This window comes from Seriola lalandi, unplaced genomic scaffold (genome assembly GCF_002814215.2).
Source record: "Seriola lalandi dorsalis isolate HSWRI2012SDOR001 ecotype SW California unplaced genomic scaffold, Sedor1 jcf7180002054659, whole genome shotgun sequence".
Classification (NCBI taxonomy): domain Eukaryota; kingdom Metazoa; phylum Chordata; class Actinopteri; order Carangiformes; family Carangidae; genus Seriola; species Seriola lalandi.
The window spans coordinates 50923-72314 of record NW_019525212.1 but is presented as its reverse complement, the minus strand read 5'-3'; the positions used below and the strand labels follow the sequence as shown (position 1 = coordinate 72314).

The following is a 21392-nucleotide window of genomic DNA, read 5'->3' as shown; positions in this document are numbered from 1 at the left end:
CATTGTGATTGTACCTGGACATAGGCAGTATAGTCCTCTCCTCATGGTAGTCACTGTCACACTCATTGATGTACTCTTTGAGTACAGTGAGAACTCGGACCATGCGGATGGCCTCCTGACGCGCGCAATTGATGCTGTCTTTGTCTCCATCCAACACACACAGGGTGTCATAAGATGCCTTCAGACGGTCAAAACATGACTGGATGAAATCCTCATGAATTTCAACCTAAAGGGAAGAAACAGGTAAAAAAATAAAGACAGGCACCTTGACATTACACCAAATTATTTGAAATGACCTCTAAACACATACTTTGCAACTACAAAAGAGAGAAAAACAAACAAAAGCTGATTAAACCTCTACAGAACAGTGTCTCTACCTGATTGACTTGTAGTTTTGGTCCAAGGTTGGTATAGATCTCTTTGAGCAGGTCTATTGCACGGCTAGCGATGTCATCACTTCCTTGAATTACCACCTGGGAGAGAGGAGAATATGAAAAAAATTGTATTTTTTTCTTCAAGCTGCTTTTTCAGCCCATACAAGTCTGTGGCAAACCAAGGCACTAAGGAAAGAGGAGCCTCATTACTGACCACTCAAGATCCAATAGGGGGCAAAACAATACGTACTACAGCACTGCTGTTTCTTGTCTTGTAATATAGTAGCAAACAGAACACAATCCCTTAGTGTAAACGATGAGACACTAGAGAAGTTCACTTTAGTTACCAGAGGAATGAATTATTAATATTGTCAAGTGTATTTTAGCATCTTGTGTATGAGTTTACAATGTACAAATATGGTAGTAAATCTCTTCATCCTTGCAGTCACACCTATCAAAATGTGCTCTGGGAGGAAAGATGATCTCAAATAAATATGAACAGTGCCCGTCATACCTCTGCCCACTGAACAACTTCTCCTTTGTTGATAGTGCAATTCCTACCTCAAGGCTACAATGGCAAGTGTACAGTACTGACAAAGAGAGCGGCTGTTGATCACATGTGCACCAAGCTTTGACCCATATATCAAAGTTTTAAAAGTGTGTGAGTATAAAAAGAGCCGAACAAATGAAACTATGGTTGGAAACATGAGCACACAGTGCACCTTGTCGTACAGTCAGAACTACAACTGAAACATATGACCCACATGTCTTTTCCAACAAAGTGTTTCCAGTCCGTATGATATTCCATTTTGAAAAGGAAGGAAACAGACTCTAAATCTACCCCCCAATAAACAAAAACCTCTACTTTTGTGTGGCTGTTGCATCAAATCTCCTCACCCTCCAGAGGTAGTCCAAGCCTATTAGTTCCAGGTCATCCATCATGTAGGCCCTGCGCTTTGCTACCAGCTTGCCCTCCCTGCAGTTGACAGCCTTGAAGAACCTCTCAAAGCACTTCATGCCATTCTCCGTCAGCAGAGATGGGTCCAACTGCAGAACATTGTTCTCAAAGAAGTCCTTATTGATGTCCGGGTCCAGGTCCGGTTCATCACCCATCAGCTTGGAGTACCTATTGGGTTGCAGCAAAGTAACACAGCAATCAGACCTGCCATGTCTGCTGATTAATAAAGGTAAGGGAATTAATTCAAGCCAAAAGGCAAGAGGAGATAAAAATCCAACAGTACCATTTGAAGCAGGCCTCACGGTCACAGAGAAACACTGCATTCTCAGCCAGACACTTCCAGATCTGCTTGGCCTGAGGGGCACACAGCCACAATTGGCCATCCTTGAGCAGGAACCTGACAGAAAAAAACAAAGAAAATCAATAGTGGACACTGGTTGCCTGGAGGTTAGAGAAACGCACTTGTGAAGGTCACAGAATTGGTCCCAGACTTGCATCATAATTGCTGCTGGGGTGAAGTCACTGGTTAGCACTTGCTCCTCCCTAATTATCCACCACTGTCCTTGAACAAGGTACTTCAATGAAGCAGCTTAGTGGCCACAGAGAAGTCTGAGAATGTACTGTGTAGATCCCAGGCACAGCGCACAACAGAAAATATCCAGCCAACATTATAGTCACCACTCTTTAAGACCTGGTGCTGCATTTTCTTCACTACATCATTACAATGCATAAATATGATCCCTGATTTTGACAACCAAAACAGATAAAAAAAACCAACTAAAGACTGCTGAGCAACTTCAAAGTATACCTCAATTGCAACAGAGTTTTATTTATAGTAGTTTTAGTATTTATTTTTAAAATCATTTCACATCATTTAATTTCAGCTTACATCTAGTTGTAGCCTCAGCTTTCATGAAACGATAACACTCTTGTTGATTGGATATATTTGAATGTGAGACAGTTAAGATTAAGTTGTACCTCAGGAAGTTGAGTCGTTCCTGTACTTCCTGGACATGGCTGTAGCGGCTTCCTGGCCTGACCGTCTGGGGGTCAAACTCAGCTTGTTCTTCTGTAAAACCACACATACACCCTGTCAGACTCCAGACAAGAGCATAACCCTGATCCAACAGCTGAATCTTTGAGAATGAAATGTCTGACTAACACAAGGTAACATTTCTGGCCCCAAACAAAGTACCTTTGGAGAACTGCCTCATTGTCTCCATGTAGGCTGAGAGGTTCTCAGCCACCAGGGTCACCAGGGCATGGTTATGCTGCAGCTGGTTGATCAAGTCATGGCGGTAAAACACATGAGGACTTCTCTGGGTTTGACTGAGGAGAAAACAGCAGGAGTGGTGGGTGTAAGGGGGACAAAAACAGATACTGAGTGAGGAAGCAAAATACTGAAAAACAAAAGTGAATGAAGCTGATATTTAAAATACCTTTAGTAATACAATTTCTGATTAAGAAAACATAACATGACTGATTTCTCATTTGTGTCTATCAGGGACATAAAGAAAGCAGCTTTTAGTGTATCTCTGTGTGTGTATATATGCATGTCAGAATAACCAGCAGAAGAAGTCATATCAATAAAGGACATTTCCTGCCTTGTTTCCAAATGAAATGTTTTTGGTTTTGAAAATCAAACTCGAGAACCAAATAAAACTGATTAAATTTTGATTGCCACATACTACAAAGAGCCACCTGGGAATTTCAAACTATAATTTTATTGAAAAAAGAGGTGGCTCACATTTATCAAATTACTGCAGTGACATAATGACTCCAGTTTACTAATTAGCAGTGGCTACATTCTGCTGAATAGTACAACTACAAACACATTCGAGAGACATTAAATTTCTCATGTCAAAACTCAAATGCATATTTGATTAAGTGAGTCGAAGGCATGAAATACCCCTGATATTTTGCATTGAATGATTTGAGCTGAAAGGAGCTGGCATCAGGAAGAATGGGGCTCCATCTCAAAGGACCTTTCATTTAGTTGTCTAACTAACTAGTGTAAAGGACTATTCTGTGTGTGCACTATGGCTTGTGTTCAGTACTGAGAGACTGCACAGAAACTCCCACCAGGTGCCTCTAGAGAAATCTTGTACACTGGATGGAGTTTACCCAAAGATGTCTGTTATTTAGAAATAATCTAACTTACACCTTGTACACTGTTTGGGAATTGGCTTAAAATCAGTAAACAACTTGATTTTATCAACCTGAAATTGTGTTCAATATTTTAAAAAAACACAAACACTGCATGTCAGATTATTTTCTAATTATACTGCTTAATAATAAAAATGAATATTGTAAGAATAAACAATGATAATTATTTGTGATTATCAATAGCAGAGGTTATCAATATGTTATATTACTTGTCCTATTGATATTCAGTAACACCTATGTTTCTCTTTAGGCTTCATTTTCAATTTATTAAACTTAAATCCAAGAGCTACAAAGAGTGTGATGAATGAACAAACACTTGCCTTACTATTAGTTAGAATAAAAGTATCTTGTCTAAGTCTTGTCTGTTGCTTGGCTGAACTACACATGTGCAGGACTTTGAACAGGGGCTTGAATGAGGAATCAGTCATTTGAGATGAAACCCAAGAAAGAATTGCTTAAGCGTATTCATGGCAGAGATTTACATTTCATACAGTATTTATTATAAAAATGTCAAAGAGAAAGTTAGACTTGACGTAACACAGAAATAGGTAGAACCCTGGAATTAGCACTCAACTTACCCCACTAAGTTCGTTTGTATGTTAATTGGCATTTTCTTTCTGAAAAACAACAGGCATGTATACTACATATTTTCTACAGTGACTATTAAAAAAAGCACTACTTCAAATCAAAACAATTTACGAATAATGTTGAACAGTATGATCTCAAATCAGTCTTACAGTAATTTCACAGATTTCCATGGTAATATTAAATTAAATGTTTTTATTTGTAAACCCTGGTTAAAACTTCCCTTTTTTTTAACTACTCCAGCTACCTGACAACTTGTAGTCCACATAACTTCTGAATCCACTTTCACTTATCAGCATGTATAACAAAAAGGCCTGAAGTCAGTTTAACATATCACAGGTGAAAAGCACAGGTGTAAAAAATACAATTAATGAGGGCTGAATACCATTAAGATGCAATGGTTTCAAGGCCCTGGTATTGTAAATGCTGACAACCAGTCACAGCGACATTGGCAAAGAACAGAGCCATCATTCATGTTATTAGCAAGACCTGTGCTTTTCCTACTCTGGCGAGTGGCTTGGAGTAGGTAAGGTTGGACCTGATTCTATCAACATACTTCAGCACCTTCAACCACAGCTAGTGTTTACTTAGTTACAATACAACAAAGCAAACAACGTAAATGCACCTTTCAGCTCCTTTCAATGTACTCAAAAGAAAAATAAGCATCTCTTGCCACAAACCTTCCCAACTAAAATAAAAAAAATGTGGCTAAACACCTGTGATGTATGGTTGAAGGAGATGTCTCACAACCACACAGTAGGACATGCTCTAAGAACATACCAAAACAGTCAAGGTCTGGTAGTTGAGAACAAAGTTTGGTTTAGTGAGAGATTTTTTTATATCAGTAAGAAAATGTTGTAAATTTTTGGTGCAATACCCAGCCCTGTTGGTTAGCACTGGTGGTTAATTAGTGCACTGGGATAATCTGCAGATGAAATTTTTATGTTATGGCACTAAACTTCTAGGGAACGTACTGTGCTGCACACTAAGCATACGAGTTGACCTGATGCCTCAGCTCTTGTGCAAATGTGATTTTCTATCATGAATTATGTGCAAAATTAATATTGATAATTCAGAATAAAACACCTTAAAAAGTAAAACAAATAAATGTTTCATACTTTCCAACATCAGAATGATTATTTATTATTAATTATTATGTGTCGCTGGAATACAAAATTGATTTCTACCATGGCCTTACCTAAGGTTTTGAGGAGCTTCTCCAAAGAGGCTACAGATTTCTCTGATTTGCTTCAGGGCAGGAATCACCCATTTGTCATTGGTTCGTAGTTCCTCTATAAAGCGATCTATCCACTGGATTTTCTGTGTGTCTCTGTCCTGTGGGTGAAAATTAAACATCCTCAGCATTTGTTGAAAAACTCTTTGTCTGTTATTCTGCATGCCATTTTCTAAGAATATTCACCAACAACACCCCGACATGTACCTGTGAGCAACTGTAATCCAGTATCTTGATGTGGGCACTAAGAGCCTGGTCCATGATGTCTACAGGCACATCATCGCTGTGTGCTAGGTTCCACAGTAGGTTGAGGACCTTGTGGGCCATCACACCATCCTTATCATCCTCAGCCAAGCGCCGGATAAGTTCCAGCAGTTTTTCACGCTGCTTCTTGCTGGCATTGGTCCAGCTTGCCTGCACAAAACGAAGAACCAGGTCCAGATGTTAAGGTAGAGGCTACAACAGTATGTTGTTGTGATGTAAGAATTCAACTGCAATGTTTTTAAGCCAGAACCGAATACAAAGATTCAGAGTGTACAAAAGGCTTTTATGATCTGTGATTGATTAATACAACTCTCACTCACCTTGAAACAGTCAAAAAGGTGATCAAGCTGTTCAGGTGAGAAGTCCCATGCCAGCTTGGCCAGGAGGTCGTGGACATTCTTTACAATGGCCTCATGCTTACCAGCCTGCAGATGTACAGAGACAACAACCCGACTGTTGGGTTAACAAAGTACACCACCAGACGTCTCAGCAATGTCAGGGATAAGCTGCGGCTGCGGACAATTGGCAATTAACAGCCAACTTATTGTCTGCAATGTACAACAGCAGTTGTGTTTCAGTTACTGGAAAATGAGCCCTGACTTGTACCATGTACTTTGACTGGATGTTCTTTTCTATTTCCTTTTCAAATCTCATATCCAAAAGATACTCGATCAAAACAGCAGCATCAACAACATATAGGTACAGACAGTACAAAATGCAATTGTACACCTTAAATTGGTATCACTGAGAGGCTGAGAATTACTGGTCTCACAATCAAGTCGTTCTTTAGATTACAAGTAGAATTTTGACCTCTTGAGACTATGTCACTTCTTCATGCACCTTGGAAGTAGGTGAAGTTGTGCCAGAAATCCCTACTCCAGTTTCTGCTATGGGTATTACTTGAGCCAGATCTACAGCTGTGTGTGTCATGATCATAAAATGCAGGCACAACCTGTACTGAAATGGTTGGTAGCACTAATGCTAAGTGGCTGGGAGAATGAAAAGCTGGTGCTGAGGTAAACTCCCAATGTAAAAACATAATTGGTCAAGGAAGCATGAATGAGGTAATTGTTTGGAAAGTCTGTAACTTATTACTATAACAACTGTGAAAAAGTGGAAAAATCCTGACAACCGCCTGTTGTCATAATATAATATCATCAAGCCATTTTCATTAAGCATTCTAAAAAACTACAAATACATACCAGTTTGTCCCTACAGTGTAACACAAGACAACACAATCAAGCACTTAAGTCATCTTATGTTTTGTCAGATCACAATTAAGTAGGAGTGCTGCACTGTTGTATTCTGGAGAAGATGACAACATGTGTTAAAGGCTTTATCTAATTTTGCCTGTTTTGAACCGATGAAAATACAGAAATACAAATTATACATATCGTTATACTCAGACTATATAATGAAAAGTAACAATTTATATTACTGATATGTAATGTTAGGTAAATACAGAATTCTGGAAAAACAAACATCTGCATGCTCTGCATCATATCATTAGATTGCATATTTTGTCTTTGTTCATTCGTAATGTGTATTTGTCACTTTACTGAGCAGCAGTGTACCTGTGCAGCCCAGATGTTGTCCAGATCCTGCATTGTAAGAGCCTTCTCTTTGATAACGAAGCGCAGGATCTTCTCCAGTTTCTCAACATACTGCGGCTGGTGCAAACTGTCTCTGAGCACAATGGACAGGATGTGGTTCTGCTGGATCCACTCCTGTGGTCGTGTGGAGTGACAGAGAAAGGAGAAGTGGCTTTTAGAGATAGAGAACTTTTTGGTGGCAAGTTCAAAAGTAAAGAGCTGAGGAAAGTTTACCGCCATGCGCTCTGCAGTCAGCCACTCTTCCTCTTCAGGGTTATGCCGATGAGTGTAGTAGGACACACTGGAGATCACCTTGTTAACTTCATTTAGTGCATTCATTTTGCCATTAAAAGAAGAAATTTGCAATAACCTGGTGATAAAAACAGAGAATTTATTCAATGAACATCAAGCCATATGAAATGTGTATTATAACTGTGTTCAATTTGAACAAAAACCATGATATGATGAAAAGAGTTTACATAAAGACATGATCTTTTGTTACTCACCTAAGAATCATTTTTAACCTAAAAATCTCTAAATTCTTCACGGTCTCCTCCTGTCCTGGTACACGAGAAGCCAGATTCTTCAGAGACTTGATTATCATGGACAGTGCGTCGTTTTTGGCTTCGTTCTTGGCCTCTTTTTTCAGCTCCTCATCTGTGAGATTCTCTAGAAACTGGGGAACCATCTCGATGACTGGAAGGAAGTACTTCTTTACCGTGTGCAATGTGAGGAACTCATAACACTGGCCAAAAGGCCTGGAGAGAAGAGAACACAAAATCAGCTAACAAAAAATGCAGAGAGCACTCTTGCAGCACATAAACTGTTAAGGAAAGCCCATTGATGTGGTGTGAAATATGTAGAACATGGTGCATTTTCATAAAACAACAGTCTCACTTGATAAGTGCAGCGATGATCTGGACGTTCAGTGCTTGGCCGCTCATGAAGCGATCGTGCAACATTTGAAACCCGTTTAACGTGCCAAATTTGTTTATTAAGTCCACCAACCAGCCCTGTAAATAGGAAATAAGGGAGAAAAAGATTAAATTATTAAAATAAATAATTAAATAAATTCCAAGTTTTTTTTTCCCCCAATTGTGTCCCATCTGAGAATGAGATTCTAGGCCATGAGATAGAGAGACAGTGCTAAAGGGGGATAGGGAGAGACTTTAAACAGCTCTGCTTAACCAAAAAATGCCCCTGCTCTTTTTTAGTCAATAAATAATGTAAAGCTTGTGAAAAGTTTGCACTGCAGTTAAATATTTAGGAATGACCAATTGGATCTCAACCTTAAAAGACAAAAGAAAAAAAAAGAAAAGACAAACAGTAGCAAAATCTGACTTAATAGTTGCACAGTGGAACCCAAAGTAGTCCTGGGCCCTCTGCCAACAGAGGCAGACAAGCAAGCAGTGCTGCAGTACTGTTCATACTGACCCCATGCCCACGCTGTATTCATCACTCTTTCACTGTTAAATTCCTATTCTCTGGTGTATCCACCTTCTCTTTTACACTATCTGCTTTCTGACACAAGCTCTAAGTGTCTTATAGACTGTGAGTTCCATATTTTTCATTATCAGACTATTCCACAGAGGGACTGTCTTTGTCTCACAAGGGCCCTCAGGGTAAGACTAAAATGCCACTCTATGGATTTCGTCTACGAGGAATAAAAACAGGCTGACTGTCCTTTGGAGCAAGTAAACAGTCTGTTTTCTGCATGATTCTTCCTGCCAAGATGATTTTTTAATTTTCACTCGCCTATATATTGAACAGGTAAACATCATCATCAATGCACAATCTAGACTGTTAAAAGTGTATTTGAGACAGTCTTCTCATCACAGGACACAAGAGAAAAAGCAATGAGGTCAGTTTTAAGAAAAAGTTCAAACCTGGCAAGTTGGTAGAATGAGGAGGAAAGAGTCCTAATAACCCACAAAATGTGTTGAACATTATTTCAAGGGTAGGATTTTGGTCAACCGTTGCAGGGATTCACCTTAGGAGATCGAGGGTCTGGTGGTCGGGCGAAGAGCTCATCGTCAGCCAGCTGTGCTCCAGCGGGGACGGTCTCTGAGGGCCGTGTGCCATTGTAGATGTGGAACTTGCAGTGAGGGTTGGTGGCCATGGCCAGCAGCTCTAGTAGAGGGAACCAGTCCTGAGAGAGCTTGGCCACACACAACTCCACCAACCGGTGTGTGTTATTGATGATACACCTCTGTGAAGCAAGGTTTTCAGGTTGAAAAAAGTCACATATTAACTATTATACAACAAAAAAGACAGAGAAAGAAAGAGGAGGACAAAGAATTCCAGAGCCAGGACATGTATAGTACATGTACCTGTTCCTCTTGCCAGTTAAAAAGAATTGCAGAACCACCATTTCTTTACTACATTCAAACAAATTGAACTTCTTTCATTAACAAGAATGGGATGGATGTGGATGAACAACCTGAAAACATAATGCCTCTGGCCACTGCTGTCTGAGGCATAAAAACTCTGCCTTATCATATCATTACTAAAATGACTAAAATGCTCCTCCTGCATGGCTCCTGACTGCTTTGCAGATCTCAAGTAACCAGATAGGAGGAATCAATATGGACTGACTCATCAAATAATTCCAGAGAAGCTTCTTTGAGACTTCTGTCCTGTAGTTTACAAGAAACTGGTTTCCTCTTTTACATTTATTTAGTATTGAAAATAATCAGAGCAGCTTTGGATCATGAAAGATAAGGCACAATCCTGTGTAATGTACTAAAATAAGATAAAAAATTTAAACCTAGTCAACATTATTTTAAATAAAAGTGACAGGAGAAAGAGACATTTTGCTCCTTTACCTCCTTGTCTGTCTGAATGGTTTATCATGAAAAGGTTCCTGACATCAATCCCCCTAATACAGCACAATATGCCAGGCAAGACCCCAGTCTGAACAATGCATACAGCTAACGAGATAAGGGCATAGATGTCAAACAGTGAATAAAGCAAAGATGACTCATGCCAGCAAGGTTAACAAAATATAGATTTTTGTCAATATTTCACAACTATCTTGATCCCCTCCATTTAAACCAGTACAGAGAAGTAGTAGTGGAAACTAAAAGCACAGTCAAATTCCAAAGACCTTTGTGAGGGCAGGCTTTACCTCCAAAACAAGCCTGCTGCTTCAAAATAAAAACAGCAGTTTTGATTGGTTTTCTTATTACAGTACCTTATTTACATAAAGTAATTATTTATTACAGTATTTTATTTAACAGGTAGAAGACTAATATATTACCCTATGGCCTACTGAACGCTTCAGTGGTATTCCTAATGATAGATTTTTTGTTAGCATGGCTTTAAGACAGGACCAAGGGGTTTATAGCAATGATGCTGCTGAAATAAAACATACAAAGACTGACTGACATGTGATGTGCATTGTTTTTGGGAAATATGACTCAAGAAGTGTAGGATTAAAGTTTTTCCCTTGGTCTAGTGTTAAAACATAAAAAAAAAGGAATATAATAAAATATCGAATTGCAATACATATCTATTGGCAACCAAGTATTGTGGTAGCTAAGTTGTTGAATTAAGCATCACCCCAGCCCTACAAAATTTACAGCAAAAATGAAGACTCACATGAATCTCAAACTTCCATCCGCTGACTGCCTCGTCTGTCAGGATCTTTGTGAAGGAGATGGTCAGACCATCCCGGAAAAACCTCTGACATGCCTCACACTTCACATCCAGTCCTGCAGAGAAAGACATTGCTCATTTAATTCCATTCATATAAAATGTGTGACACGAAAGACATTAATTTATGAAAACATGCAGCCTTAAGAGCATGAATGAGGTGCTAAGCCAAGGACAAAATTTATTTTTAAATATGTTTATGTTTATTTCAGGATGCACCAAATAACCTGTGTATGTGGTTCTGTATGTTTGGGTGTTGGGTATTTGTGTATCTTTATGTGTATATTTTTGTACGCTCTGTAGTTTAGATCTCACTTTGGAGGTGTAGGTAACTACTAAGCTGTTCAATCCAAAACACAGCAGATGACACAGTTAATGTGTTACCAGAAACATACATATATATATTTCTACCTTTTTTACTCAGGTCTATAGCAGCTTCCAAGAGGACTTCTAACTCTCCTTTTGGCAAAACTGGAACAACCCAACGAGGCCTGGGAGAAAAAAGAACACACGAATATAAAGAAAAACACCAAGGAGCTCAGTTTACATTGCTGCTAAGAACCTTTACTGTGTGATATGATCAGACTGAATGTGAAGCAAATTTTAGAGGGAGAGTAAAAAAATCAATGGAGAGTAGTGAACTCAAGTGAAGATGCCTCAGCCCAATTTGATGATGTTTATACCTGATTCTACATTTTCAGCACATCACAAATTTCATATTTTACATACGGGGTCAGGAGGAAAAAGGGGCCTGGAATAAAATCATGCAGCAAAGTTTTGAAATTGTTGTAAGTTGTACCACTGAATTAGGGGTGACCTAGTACGTAACATCTGTGTCAAGATGTAAGCAAAATACCTGTTGATCATGTCATCCAGCTTGGCTAGGTCAGTGTGAGGGAAAGCGGGCTCCTCCTCTTCCAGCTGAGGGGGCCCATCCCCCTGGCCCTGCTCATCTGGTGGGCTCACTGGAGAGTTCTCATTAGATGAGTTAGGAGATGATGTCTGTAAAAATCACAGAATGCCTATTGATCTCTGTGGATGTACTATATAAACAAAGTACAGCAGCAATACTAGCAATAATCTTAATTCTTTATAATCTTAATAATCTTTATTCAATTCATAAAATAAACAAGATAAGTTTATGGTGAGGCCAGAGGCCCTCATTAAGCTGTAATGCTCATTATACACACTCATTACACTCCAGGCTGCTGTTTATTTCATTTGCGCGCTCCTCTGGTCACTCACTGTCAAGGCTGTATGATTGTAGTGTTTTAATGGAGCACAATGGGGCATTTTTGATAATTGGTGTACCTGGAGCAAACAAAGGATCATAAATAGAACTGGCTTTATGTAGCTGATACCAATCCATCAAAACATAAATAAAAATAACAACAAACGAGAACTAGGTCAAAACCTAGTATGTGGCTGGACGATGTATGGTGAATGTGCGAAATTGAGGATGTAGTTAAAAACTGTTGTGTAACCGCTGTAAACAACTGACATCATCACATCATACTTGTTTCTGCCTAGTATCTGCCAGTTTCAATCGTTTACCCGTTTGCTTCACTCCTACTCTGTGTTGAAATATAGAGTATTTTAATACAGCCGAAATTCCAATAAGGCTGTTCTCCCGTGCATGTTTTTCTATTTCTATTGACAACTGAAGAAGTTTGAAATAGTGAGTGAAACGCAGCCCATTAAGACTACATGTTAACTTCCAAGCCATTTCCAAGCTTTTTGCTAAAATCCTGATTTTACAACCTCATTGTCATCTGACAAAATCTCCAAACACATAAGTTAGAGCATGTGAGAAGCGACAGTGCACCGCCTCCTTCTGGGATCCACAATAGTTTCTGACTGCTGTCATCAAAAAGTGCCCAGGGCTTTTGTTTACCTCAACTGCAGAAGGTAACAAACCTTTATTTGAGGCAGGCTTGTATTAGAGACAGTTCTTTATTTCTAACTCCTTCTGTTTCATTGGTCATACCGGTATTTTGGTATGGAGCCTCATTCTCAGTCACTCATGTTCGCCATGTTAAAGTTACTGCATTACATGTTAATACAAATTCAACACCAGTAACCATTTCAACTTAAAAGCCCTCTAGCGTTTGAGTGGGCAGAAATCCCTTATCTCTTTACAGGGCTTTTATTGTTGTTCTGACATGCTGCAGTACACGTATTGCCTCATTTCCGGTTGATGGTGTTTCTGTTGTTATACATGCTACATGCATGCTATATATACACCTTTCTAATAGAACTTGTTTTGAAAGAGCAACGGCCAATGGGGAAACTTCAACTCATGGCATTTAGCTGACCAATAGTGGAAATACGATCACTCAACTGTGACCACTCAGTCAGTCAGTCATCCATTTGCGGCCATTCGCGATTATAGGGCTGGCCCCGCTGTTACACTCTCTGTTACAGCAAAATAGAATTACTGTAAATTTTTATAATGGCTATGTTTTCTTGAAAAATTATCCAAATCTATGGAAAACCAGACTGCAAAATGCATTTCAGTGAAGCTGCTGAAAATGTTATTTTTGGTTAAAAATTATTTGTCAAAAAGTGCAAGATCTAGGCACAGCTGACTTAGTGACCTGGAAAACCAAGTCAAAGTTTTATTGCAGTTACATACACTTATTTCCATCGTGAAATATGCCAATGATAAGGCAAGGCACACTCCGCTGTATGGGGGTCAGGTTTCTATTGTTCTATTCTCTAAGTGTACGCCCATGCAGGTATAAAGAGGCAGGTGTCTCTCCTGAAAGGCCCATGAATAAAAGCTATTCAGATCCAAATTGTCAATAGTTTTGGGCATAACAAGCAATGCTCTTTTCATCTCCATCTACCCAGAGGAAACAGAAAGTGAGGGCTGATATGGTTGTTTTAGAAGTATAAATGTGTTAGTATGTGGGTGTACCTCTGCTACGGTGCAGTCAAATAGAAATTTTGGAAGGAAGAGTGTTAGAGAAACGAATGCAACAATGTGCATTTATGAATGTGTATGTGACCATTCTCTTCTTTATTTCATTACTCATCTAACGAGTGTGTATGAACATTAGCAGTGGTGTGAGCAGCTGTGTATGGGAGAGTAAAAGAGGGATACACGTAGTCAAAAGAGATACATAACTGAGAAATATGAAATGTGGGGGTGTGTGGCGAAGGCTCCTTCTGCTTGGCTGACCTACATAGGCAGCTTGCCTCTCACGTCTTACCACGGCTCATCTCTAACCAACACAGGCCTGCACATGCACACGCACAAAAACGCACAAAGACACACACACACACACACACACACACATACACACACACACACATATCCTTTATCCATCACTCAAGAGGCTCTGTTCATTGATGCCTCGCCTTCACTCTCTTTCTCCCTCTTTTCCGCTCCCTCCTCCCCTCCCTTTTCGTCCCCTTGGGCATCTGTGTGTGGTTAGGTAGGAGCAATATCTGTTAAAAAACTCTGCTGCAGTGTCTGAACTAACAAAAAGGGAAATGTTAAAAAACACACCATCCCTTCTCCCTTCATGGGTTAATTTAATTACATGTGCCTGCTGTCGGAAAGGAAGTGTAATGCACAGTCATTAACAAGAGGAAGACGAGATCAAAAATAGTCAATGTAAAGGACAAGACAATGTGGATGCATGTATTGGCTGGAAAGATGATGCTGACCTGGTTCTGTGGCAGTGGGGGTTGGCTCTGAGCATCAGGTGCCTGACCCTGGCCCTGACTGTCATTGCCCCCCACCGGAGAGCCACGCGTGGTGGCCGTCATGCTCGCCACAGGGCAGATCTTGGCAATCTTGGCCTCTTAGGGAGCGCTGGCCAGGAGGGAAATCACAGCCACCTCAGCTGTAGAGCAGAGGGAAGAGAGCCCGAACACACGAGAGAGGGACACAAGCACCTGGAGATCTGGATGTGCCGCTGAGACCATTGCATAACCTGGAGCCAGGAAGAGGGGTAAAGGTCAGAATTATCAGCTGGCTGGTTAAGTTACTTATAATATACACAAGCAAAATAGGTTCACAGATGGTTATAATCTTGTATTGCTGAAATTATCATGTAAATCAACTCATTCTGCCTCTTAGTTAATCCCTTTTTCTTATAAGCTACCCAATAAAAGTTCTTTGTTCAGTGACCGATTAGATGCATTATGAATAAGGATTCAGGGTTTGAAGGGCTTTGATATGGATCACTGATTCAAATGTCACTAGATTCAGAATATCGAGTACCAATCAAAAGTTTGTTCCTGACTCATTACATCTTAATTACACCTGACAAAGACAGCAAACTTCATCACTTTCACATTTACAATTCTAGATATGTCTCCTGCACCTGCATACTGTAAATTAACACAAAGAAGTTTCAAGGGTCAAACAATATTACAAAAGGACATTTTTACATCTCTTTCAGACACCAAGTGAACTTGCAGTTGGAGACAACACTACAGGAGCTTGTGCTACTAGTGCCTCTAGCCCTACAATAGTGTTGCTGTCACAAACTTGCTGCCATGCTGCCACAAACTGCCACCAAACTGACATAAGAAGCATGTCAGTATCAATATTGTGTTTTCATTTGAACACTGAAATTCAATTTCATCATGCCTGTCAGAATCCATCTCAAGTCCCACCACAAACAACAGCACCATCTCAAATTTGTGTGCATACACCCTCAGTGTGTGTGGTGGCTATAGGTCAGTCATGAGGGAGTGTGAAGTGAAACCAGTTTTACATTCATTATAATAATTTTCTGACTGGTATATTAAAACACTACAAACTTATTGGCTGATTAACTGAAGCGTCCCTAGTTATAGACTGTGCTAATTTAAGAGTGATAATTGCCACACTCTCTGAACACACTTCCTTAAGTTTTAGTCAAATCAATTTTATTTATATTGCCCAATGTCACAAATTTGTCTCTGCAATCTTCTTTGGATAACTTTGCTTAACTTTAGTCCGATTCTTTGTATCACAACGCGGGTCTTGTTTTTGTTGTTTTGACCATGATTCTTAACAATTACAATAAAATTGTGCCAAACTACTGAGATCTCAAAAAATGGTGACATTATTACATGCTACTGTCCAACAGAGAAAGAGTTAGTTGTCAAATGATCATAACATTAAAAAACAAGCTGGCAGTTTGGCCATATTATCTAAACCACTGACTTTGGAGGTAAAACCAGTAATGCTAGTAACATTCCCTCAGTGCATAGGAAAACTGTGTTCAGCAGGTCAAAGTTAAACAAGGAAGTTAGTCTGTGAACTATCATGGACAGAATGTTTTGTTTATATATTTATTTATTAAACCTGCATGATCAGGGCATCCTAGTGGCCTAAGGCCTAAGTTATACTCGCTTGTGAACGCGTACACGGACAGCTGTGGAGACCACGGACGAGTAGTTGTTTTATATATTTATACGCAGCTTGGAGTCCATGTTACACACATGTGCAGTAGATTGTTGTCTACGTATTCCGCACATGCACACTACGAATAAAATCAAAATGGCAACATCTATGCAAGAAGAAGCTTTGTCTGCTGTTCTGTGCTGTTGAAGATTAATTGTAGAGGTGAGGGTAGCGGCGGACATCCTCATACAGCCTCTGTTCAAACTCAGCATCCATATTTGTTTTCCAGCTCATGATTGGTACCCTTTAGACATAACCAATCCAAGGGTACATGGACGTCTGCTTCAGAGCCTCACATACATCCTCTAATGATGAAATTTACGTCACGACCCCAATGGACCCTAGTGGACCAAAGCATACTCACAAATGCATTAAGTATAACACTGGCTTAAAGGTTAAGGGGCATACCATATAACCACAACTGCGATGGTTCGTTTCCAGCTGGAGAACCTGCAGCTATATGCAACTCTCTGCTTGGATTCTCTCTCTCCCCTCTCTCTACACCATGATTGTCAAATAAAGATAAAATATCAGAGTAATAGTGAAAAGAAAAAAACAAAATAAAAGCTGCTGTGTGTATGTTTGTCCAACTTCACATATTCCTTATCCTGACTGACCTCTTTTTGATGATATCTTGTCACTCCCTGATCACAGCAGTTAAGTTGGTGAGTGCAATGCGATCAATACCAATGGGAATGATGCATAAAACTAGGAAAATAAGAACCAGGAACTTCACTTTAAATGTCAGCATGACAATGAAACAGTGAAACATGATACAGCCTGCCAATTTAGCAATTGGCACTTGATTGTCTGATCAACAACAAATCCTGAAAATAAATATATCCTTTTAAGCTAAAGTCATCCTGCATTTCAATCTAAAAGCTTGACACCTCAGCTTTATATAGTATATTAAATTTTCAGCTACCAAAAAAGGTGCAGAAATAAAGCTAAGAGTCTGTTAATGTTTAAAGAGAGTGGCACAATGACAGACCTATTGTTAAACTGCAATGATCCCTGGCGTCAATACATTATCACATATGTCTTCCTATCACCAACAGAGAAGCATATGTCTACTATTATAAAATAAGCAATTATGTGTTTTTTTATTAGTTCCTGTTTCTTGCAATGTAGCACTACCCAAAATGTAGCACTGGACAACAACCAATCCACAACTGTTAAAAATCATGTGATATGCAGATAGACACGAATTAGGCAAATGTAAATTCAGTGTCACAGGATAGGACTCAATATGATGCTTGCCAATTATATTGTGTGCTTCTGACAAGTCAATCAACACCACACCTTTCAGTCTTCCTGGCAATAAAATTAACACTTAGTTTTAGAGTCAGTGCTGTTTTCAATTTATGTAATTTTTGATTTCGAGGTGGGAAAGGGTAATATCACTTTTACAAACTGGCACTGACACCAGAACTCTCTTCCACAGAGATTGCTGTGATCAAAGTCAATAAGATGCTGAGCATTATAAAGGGAAGAGAACATGACTTGATGGTTTTTAGACAAAAAGAAAAGAAAAAAAAATCAAGTCATCCTCTATTCTATTTAACAAACTAAAATCTTAAGTGAAGTTGACAATCACAATACAAAGTCTAACCATGGTCCTGAGAACTTTGTCTTTACCATCATAATTTCTCTTCTTTCTAAAAGCCCATCTCCACCATGTCTTTTACCCAGAAACATCAATATTTTAGCAGATCAGCAACTGACTGGAAATAAGAAGATAACTGAAGTAGATTAGTTGATGTACAATACGCAAAAGTTTGTGATCCAAATAAGACAAGAAGCTTGAAAGTATAAACAAAGAACAATTAGTGTTGCTGTTCTTCCCTCCTGAAGAGCAATTACGGTTAAAGCTAAATTCATCAGTCTGTCTATCAAGCATGTCAACAACAGCAAGTTAACATGTGTGCACTAATTTGGTTGATTTGACTTTTGGGGACATTTTTAAGGTGATACGAATAGGATAGAATGAGTGCTAAAACTGTGTTTGGTTTATCTACTGTTACAGTGTTTTCTTAGTTTAAAGGTAGTGAAACCACGTTATTTCCTATTTTACAGGTGGCCAGTGATACTTGCCTCCGCATCAGCAATTAAGGTTGCAGCTGTCACTACAGACAGTACATTACAGTCATTATTATAGGCAAGATCTAGCGAGTGCCTTTGGCTTGCTGGGACAAAATGTCACATCATGTATATAGAGCTACTATCAGTAAAACCACTCAGTGGCTAACTATCTACTAATGGGGGTATAGGGTGGATTACTTTCATGACGCACAAAAAACATTATGCTACGTCTTGCAGTGAAAAAAAGTGACAAATACACGGTAACAACACACGATATTAAGACAAACGTTGAGCTAGATGCAAATGCGGCCTTTTGGATTGAACCGGCTTTGTAACGTTAATGTTAACGTTATTTAAAAACCATTTAATGGACGGTGAAATCGGTCATGTACCATTGTGTGTGTTGTCGTGGAACATGTTAAAAATTTAGACAGTGCAGGTGCATATACAGTACACGGTGACATTACGTAACTATGATTTCAAACTAGCGCCTTAACTACCGTTAACAGCTGGTTTAGTTAGTTAACGCCTGCTGCTAGCTAGCTGCGGCAACTAACGTTAGGTTAGCCTGCAAGGCGATCCGCCCAGACAGCAGAGCAGTGAAGGCCTCGTCCAAAGCCCACTGCGCTGAGACACGCAGGCCTCATTATTTGGTCGGGCCTGACATTATACTTGTCCAGCAAACCCTGGCTACAATACTGCCGAGCTCTACACAGAGAGCTAGGCTGGTGCCTAAAATCATGATCGATCTAACATCACTTTCCCTTGCGTTATTGTTGACCAACTATGTTGAGCATCGACCGAGCTAACGAGGAGCAATCCAGATAAACAGTTGATGTTAGGTAGCCGTTAGCTTACGTGCGAGTAAATATCCGAAGGTGCATTTAGCTAACGTTTCTATTTTGACAAGCAGCTTGCTGATATGACTCGACAACTAATTAGTTTCCCCATATATACAAGGAACACTGCTATCTGTCTTAACGTCGCTTTGCAGCCATTTCAGCGTTCAAAATAAGTTAACCTAGCTAGCCATCTTAGATACGTTAAATATGTAAGTGACAGCGGAGTCGTCTATTTCCTGAAATTTAACTGTGTGTTCTGACCTGTATCGTCTGACGCTAACTTATAACTTAGCTAAAACAAACTGAAAATAAAATGTCGGAAGCCCGAGTGAAACAAAAATGATAACAGCAATACGGATTTGATAATGCTATTATTCATAAAATATTAAAATGGTGACAGGACGCTAACTAAATTTCAGTAACTTGTAAACATGATACGTTTAAAGGAAATGTTCCTTCTCAGTCTGTAGACAGTGCCGAGGACTATTTGCGGGTAGCTAGCGCTAGCTTGGCTCCAGTGAATCTAGCGGGGTGAGCTAATGAGACCACACGAACTGTTAAGACCATGAATTGCAGTTTAATCGCGTTGACATTGTCAAAGACTGAATGAGCAGCAACTAACAGAGAAAAAACCGCCAACGACTGAATAACACAAGTAACCCAAATGCAGTAATGTTACCTTGCATCCACCACCAGCTGACGCTAATACTAGCGGTAGCCAGCTAACAATCACCAGCCAGCGTACCGAGCTAGTTAGCTAACAACTCACCAGGAATTTGATATGACTTCCCCCTCTATTCACGGGCTACGTCCAGCCTTGAACGATGGTGTCGTCGTATATTACATAAACGTGGCCTATATCGGTGACAGTTTCGCAGGACAGAAACCTGTTACTAGAAAGATCTAATTCCTACGGTTTTCCCCCCTGCTTCTGGGTGTTTTTCCTGCGTCACCGGCGCGGTAACAGCCCCCCTAACTCTGTCTAGTCCGATTTCTAGGGCTTGTCACTTCGGTCCCAGCAGTCACTCACAACTTGAATCAGTTCAACATGGCGGAAGCGCAGTCGGACACAAATGCTGCTCAGTAAAAACAGGCCAGACGATTGTGTGAACTCCAGCAGAGAGCGTTGTCTGTCAGCTAGTTTGCGCTGCAACCGAGTGCAGTTCAGAAAACACAACACCCGCTGAATGGAAAGGGCATAAAACCCCTCTCAATTCCGATAAGCGACTCCAGCTCCAGCAGCAATATCCTATCCATAGTTTGGTTATAACCAGGAGATAAGAAAGCTGAGCGGCCCGGCGCACCTGACTCTATCGCCCCCTATCGCACGGGGTGGTCATACATGAATAGGTCATGTTTTCATAAAAAGTGAAAATAACAGAACACAAATTCAAAAGTATGTATGCACAAACTGACATTTCAGCACTCTCCAGGGAGGGTATGGTTAGAAGAAAATGGATAGGATACACTTAAATGAACGTAATGGCAAATTTTATCCCCAAAGGTTAAGCAATACTACTTATGGAAAAATGGTGATGATGGTTAATAAACTATGATTTCGCTAGGCCTATGGTTGAGGTTTAGGCAACTAAAAGACATTGGCTAAAGTTAGGGAAAGGTAGTCATGGCTGGATTAAAGGATAGCTCCACAGCTTTTCCAGACTGCCCATATGAACATTGAAGTGATTTTAAGTGACGGGGGACAAGATCCACGGTCTTGAGGCTTATATGAGGTTTCAGCCATCCAGATCTGATAAGTACAGTGGATGTCACAGTCGTTTTTATTAAAACTTCCCTTTTTTTTATTACAATCCTTCCTGCAGTTCACAAACACCATCAGTTACACAAACACAAATTTAATACTAAAATGACTGTAAATTTAAAATATATACACTTTTACTGGCAGACTAATGGAGCCTCACATTAGCTTTAAAGAGACTGGAATGTATTTCTGCACAGAACAATGTCTGCAGATTTCTCCTCATCACTTACACTGAAAGCAAGAACAAGAAGGAATCTGTTAATGGTCAGTAGGAACAGCAAGCTAAACATGTTTCTTGGCACCTGATTATTGTTTTAAGACAGAACTGATTAACTATGATTCTATCCTTTAACCTGTTTAGAGGCCACATGGCAAAAAAGATGAATTATTAACCCCACATTCCTGCTTCCATTTGCACATTGTATACATTAGTCCTGCAATATTTCATAGCACTGCATTTAGTCTATGGTAA

The 21392-nt window shown here is 39.7% G+C and overlaps 1 protein-coding gene across 4 annotated transcripts in view; it reads right to left on the bottom strand.

The window, feature by feature from the left end:
- usp9 (ubiquitin specific peptidase 9) overlaps positions 1-20324 on the bottom strand; it is a 38997-nt gene extending 18673 nt beyond the window's left edge. For 2 of the 4 annotated variants that reach the window (XM_087177879.1, XM_087177880.1), the window contains exons 1-19: positions 19928-20323; positions 14503-14771; positions 11684-11829; positions 11239-11318; positions 10774-10886; positions 9164-9382; positions 8071-8186; positions 7680-7931; positions 7408-7543; positions 7156-7308; positions 5902-6006; positions 5525-5731; positions 5282-5418; positions 2528-2661; positions 2311-2401; positions 1616-1729; positions 1272-1500; positions 378-473; positions 15-226 (exon numbers count right to left, since the gene is read on the bottom strand). In XM_087177879.1, coding sequence (XP_087034005.1) covers positions 15-226; positions 378-473; positions 1272-1500; positions 1616-1729; positions 2311-2401; positions 2528-2661; positions 5282-5418; positions 5525-5731; positions 5902-6006; positions 7156-7308; positions 7408-7543; positions 7680-7931; positions 8071-8186; positions 9164-9382; positions 10774-10886; positions 11239-11318; positions 11684-11829; positions 14503-14604 — 2642 coding nt within the window. In that variant the 5' untranslated portion in view covers positions 14605-14771; positions 19928-20323. Of the gene's footprint in view, positions 1-14; positions 227-377; positions 474-1271; positions 1501-1615; positions 1730-2310; positions 2402-2527; positions 2662-4076; positions 4116-5281; positions 5419-5524; positions 5732-5901; positions 6007-7155; positions 7309-7407; positions 7544-7679; positions 7932-8070; positions 8187-9163; positions 9383-10773; positions 10887-11238; positions 11319-11683; positions 11830-14502; positions 14772-19927 lie in introns of all 4 variants that reach the window. The other 2 variants (XM_023420875.2, XM_087177878.1) reach the window with 2 other exon arrangements.
- Positions 20325-21392: the final 1068 nt, after the last annotated feature.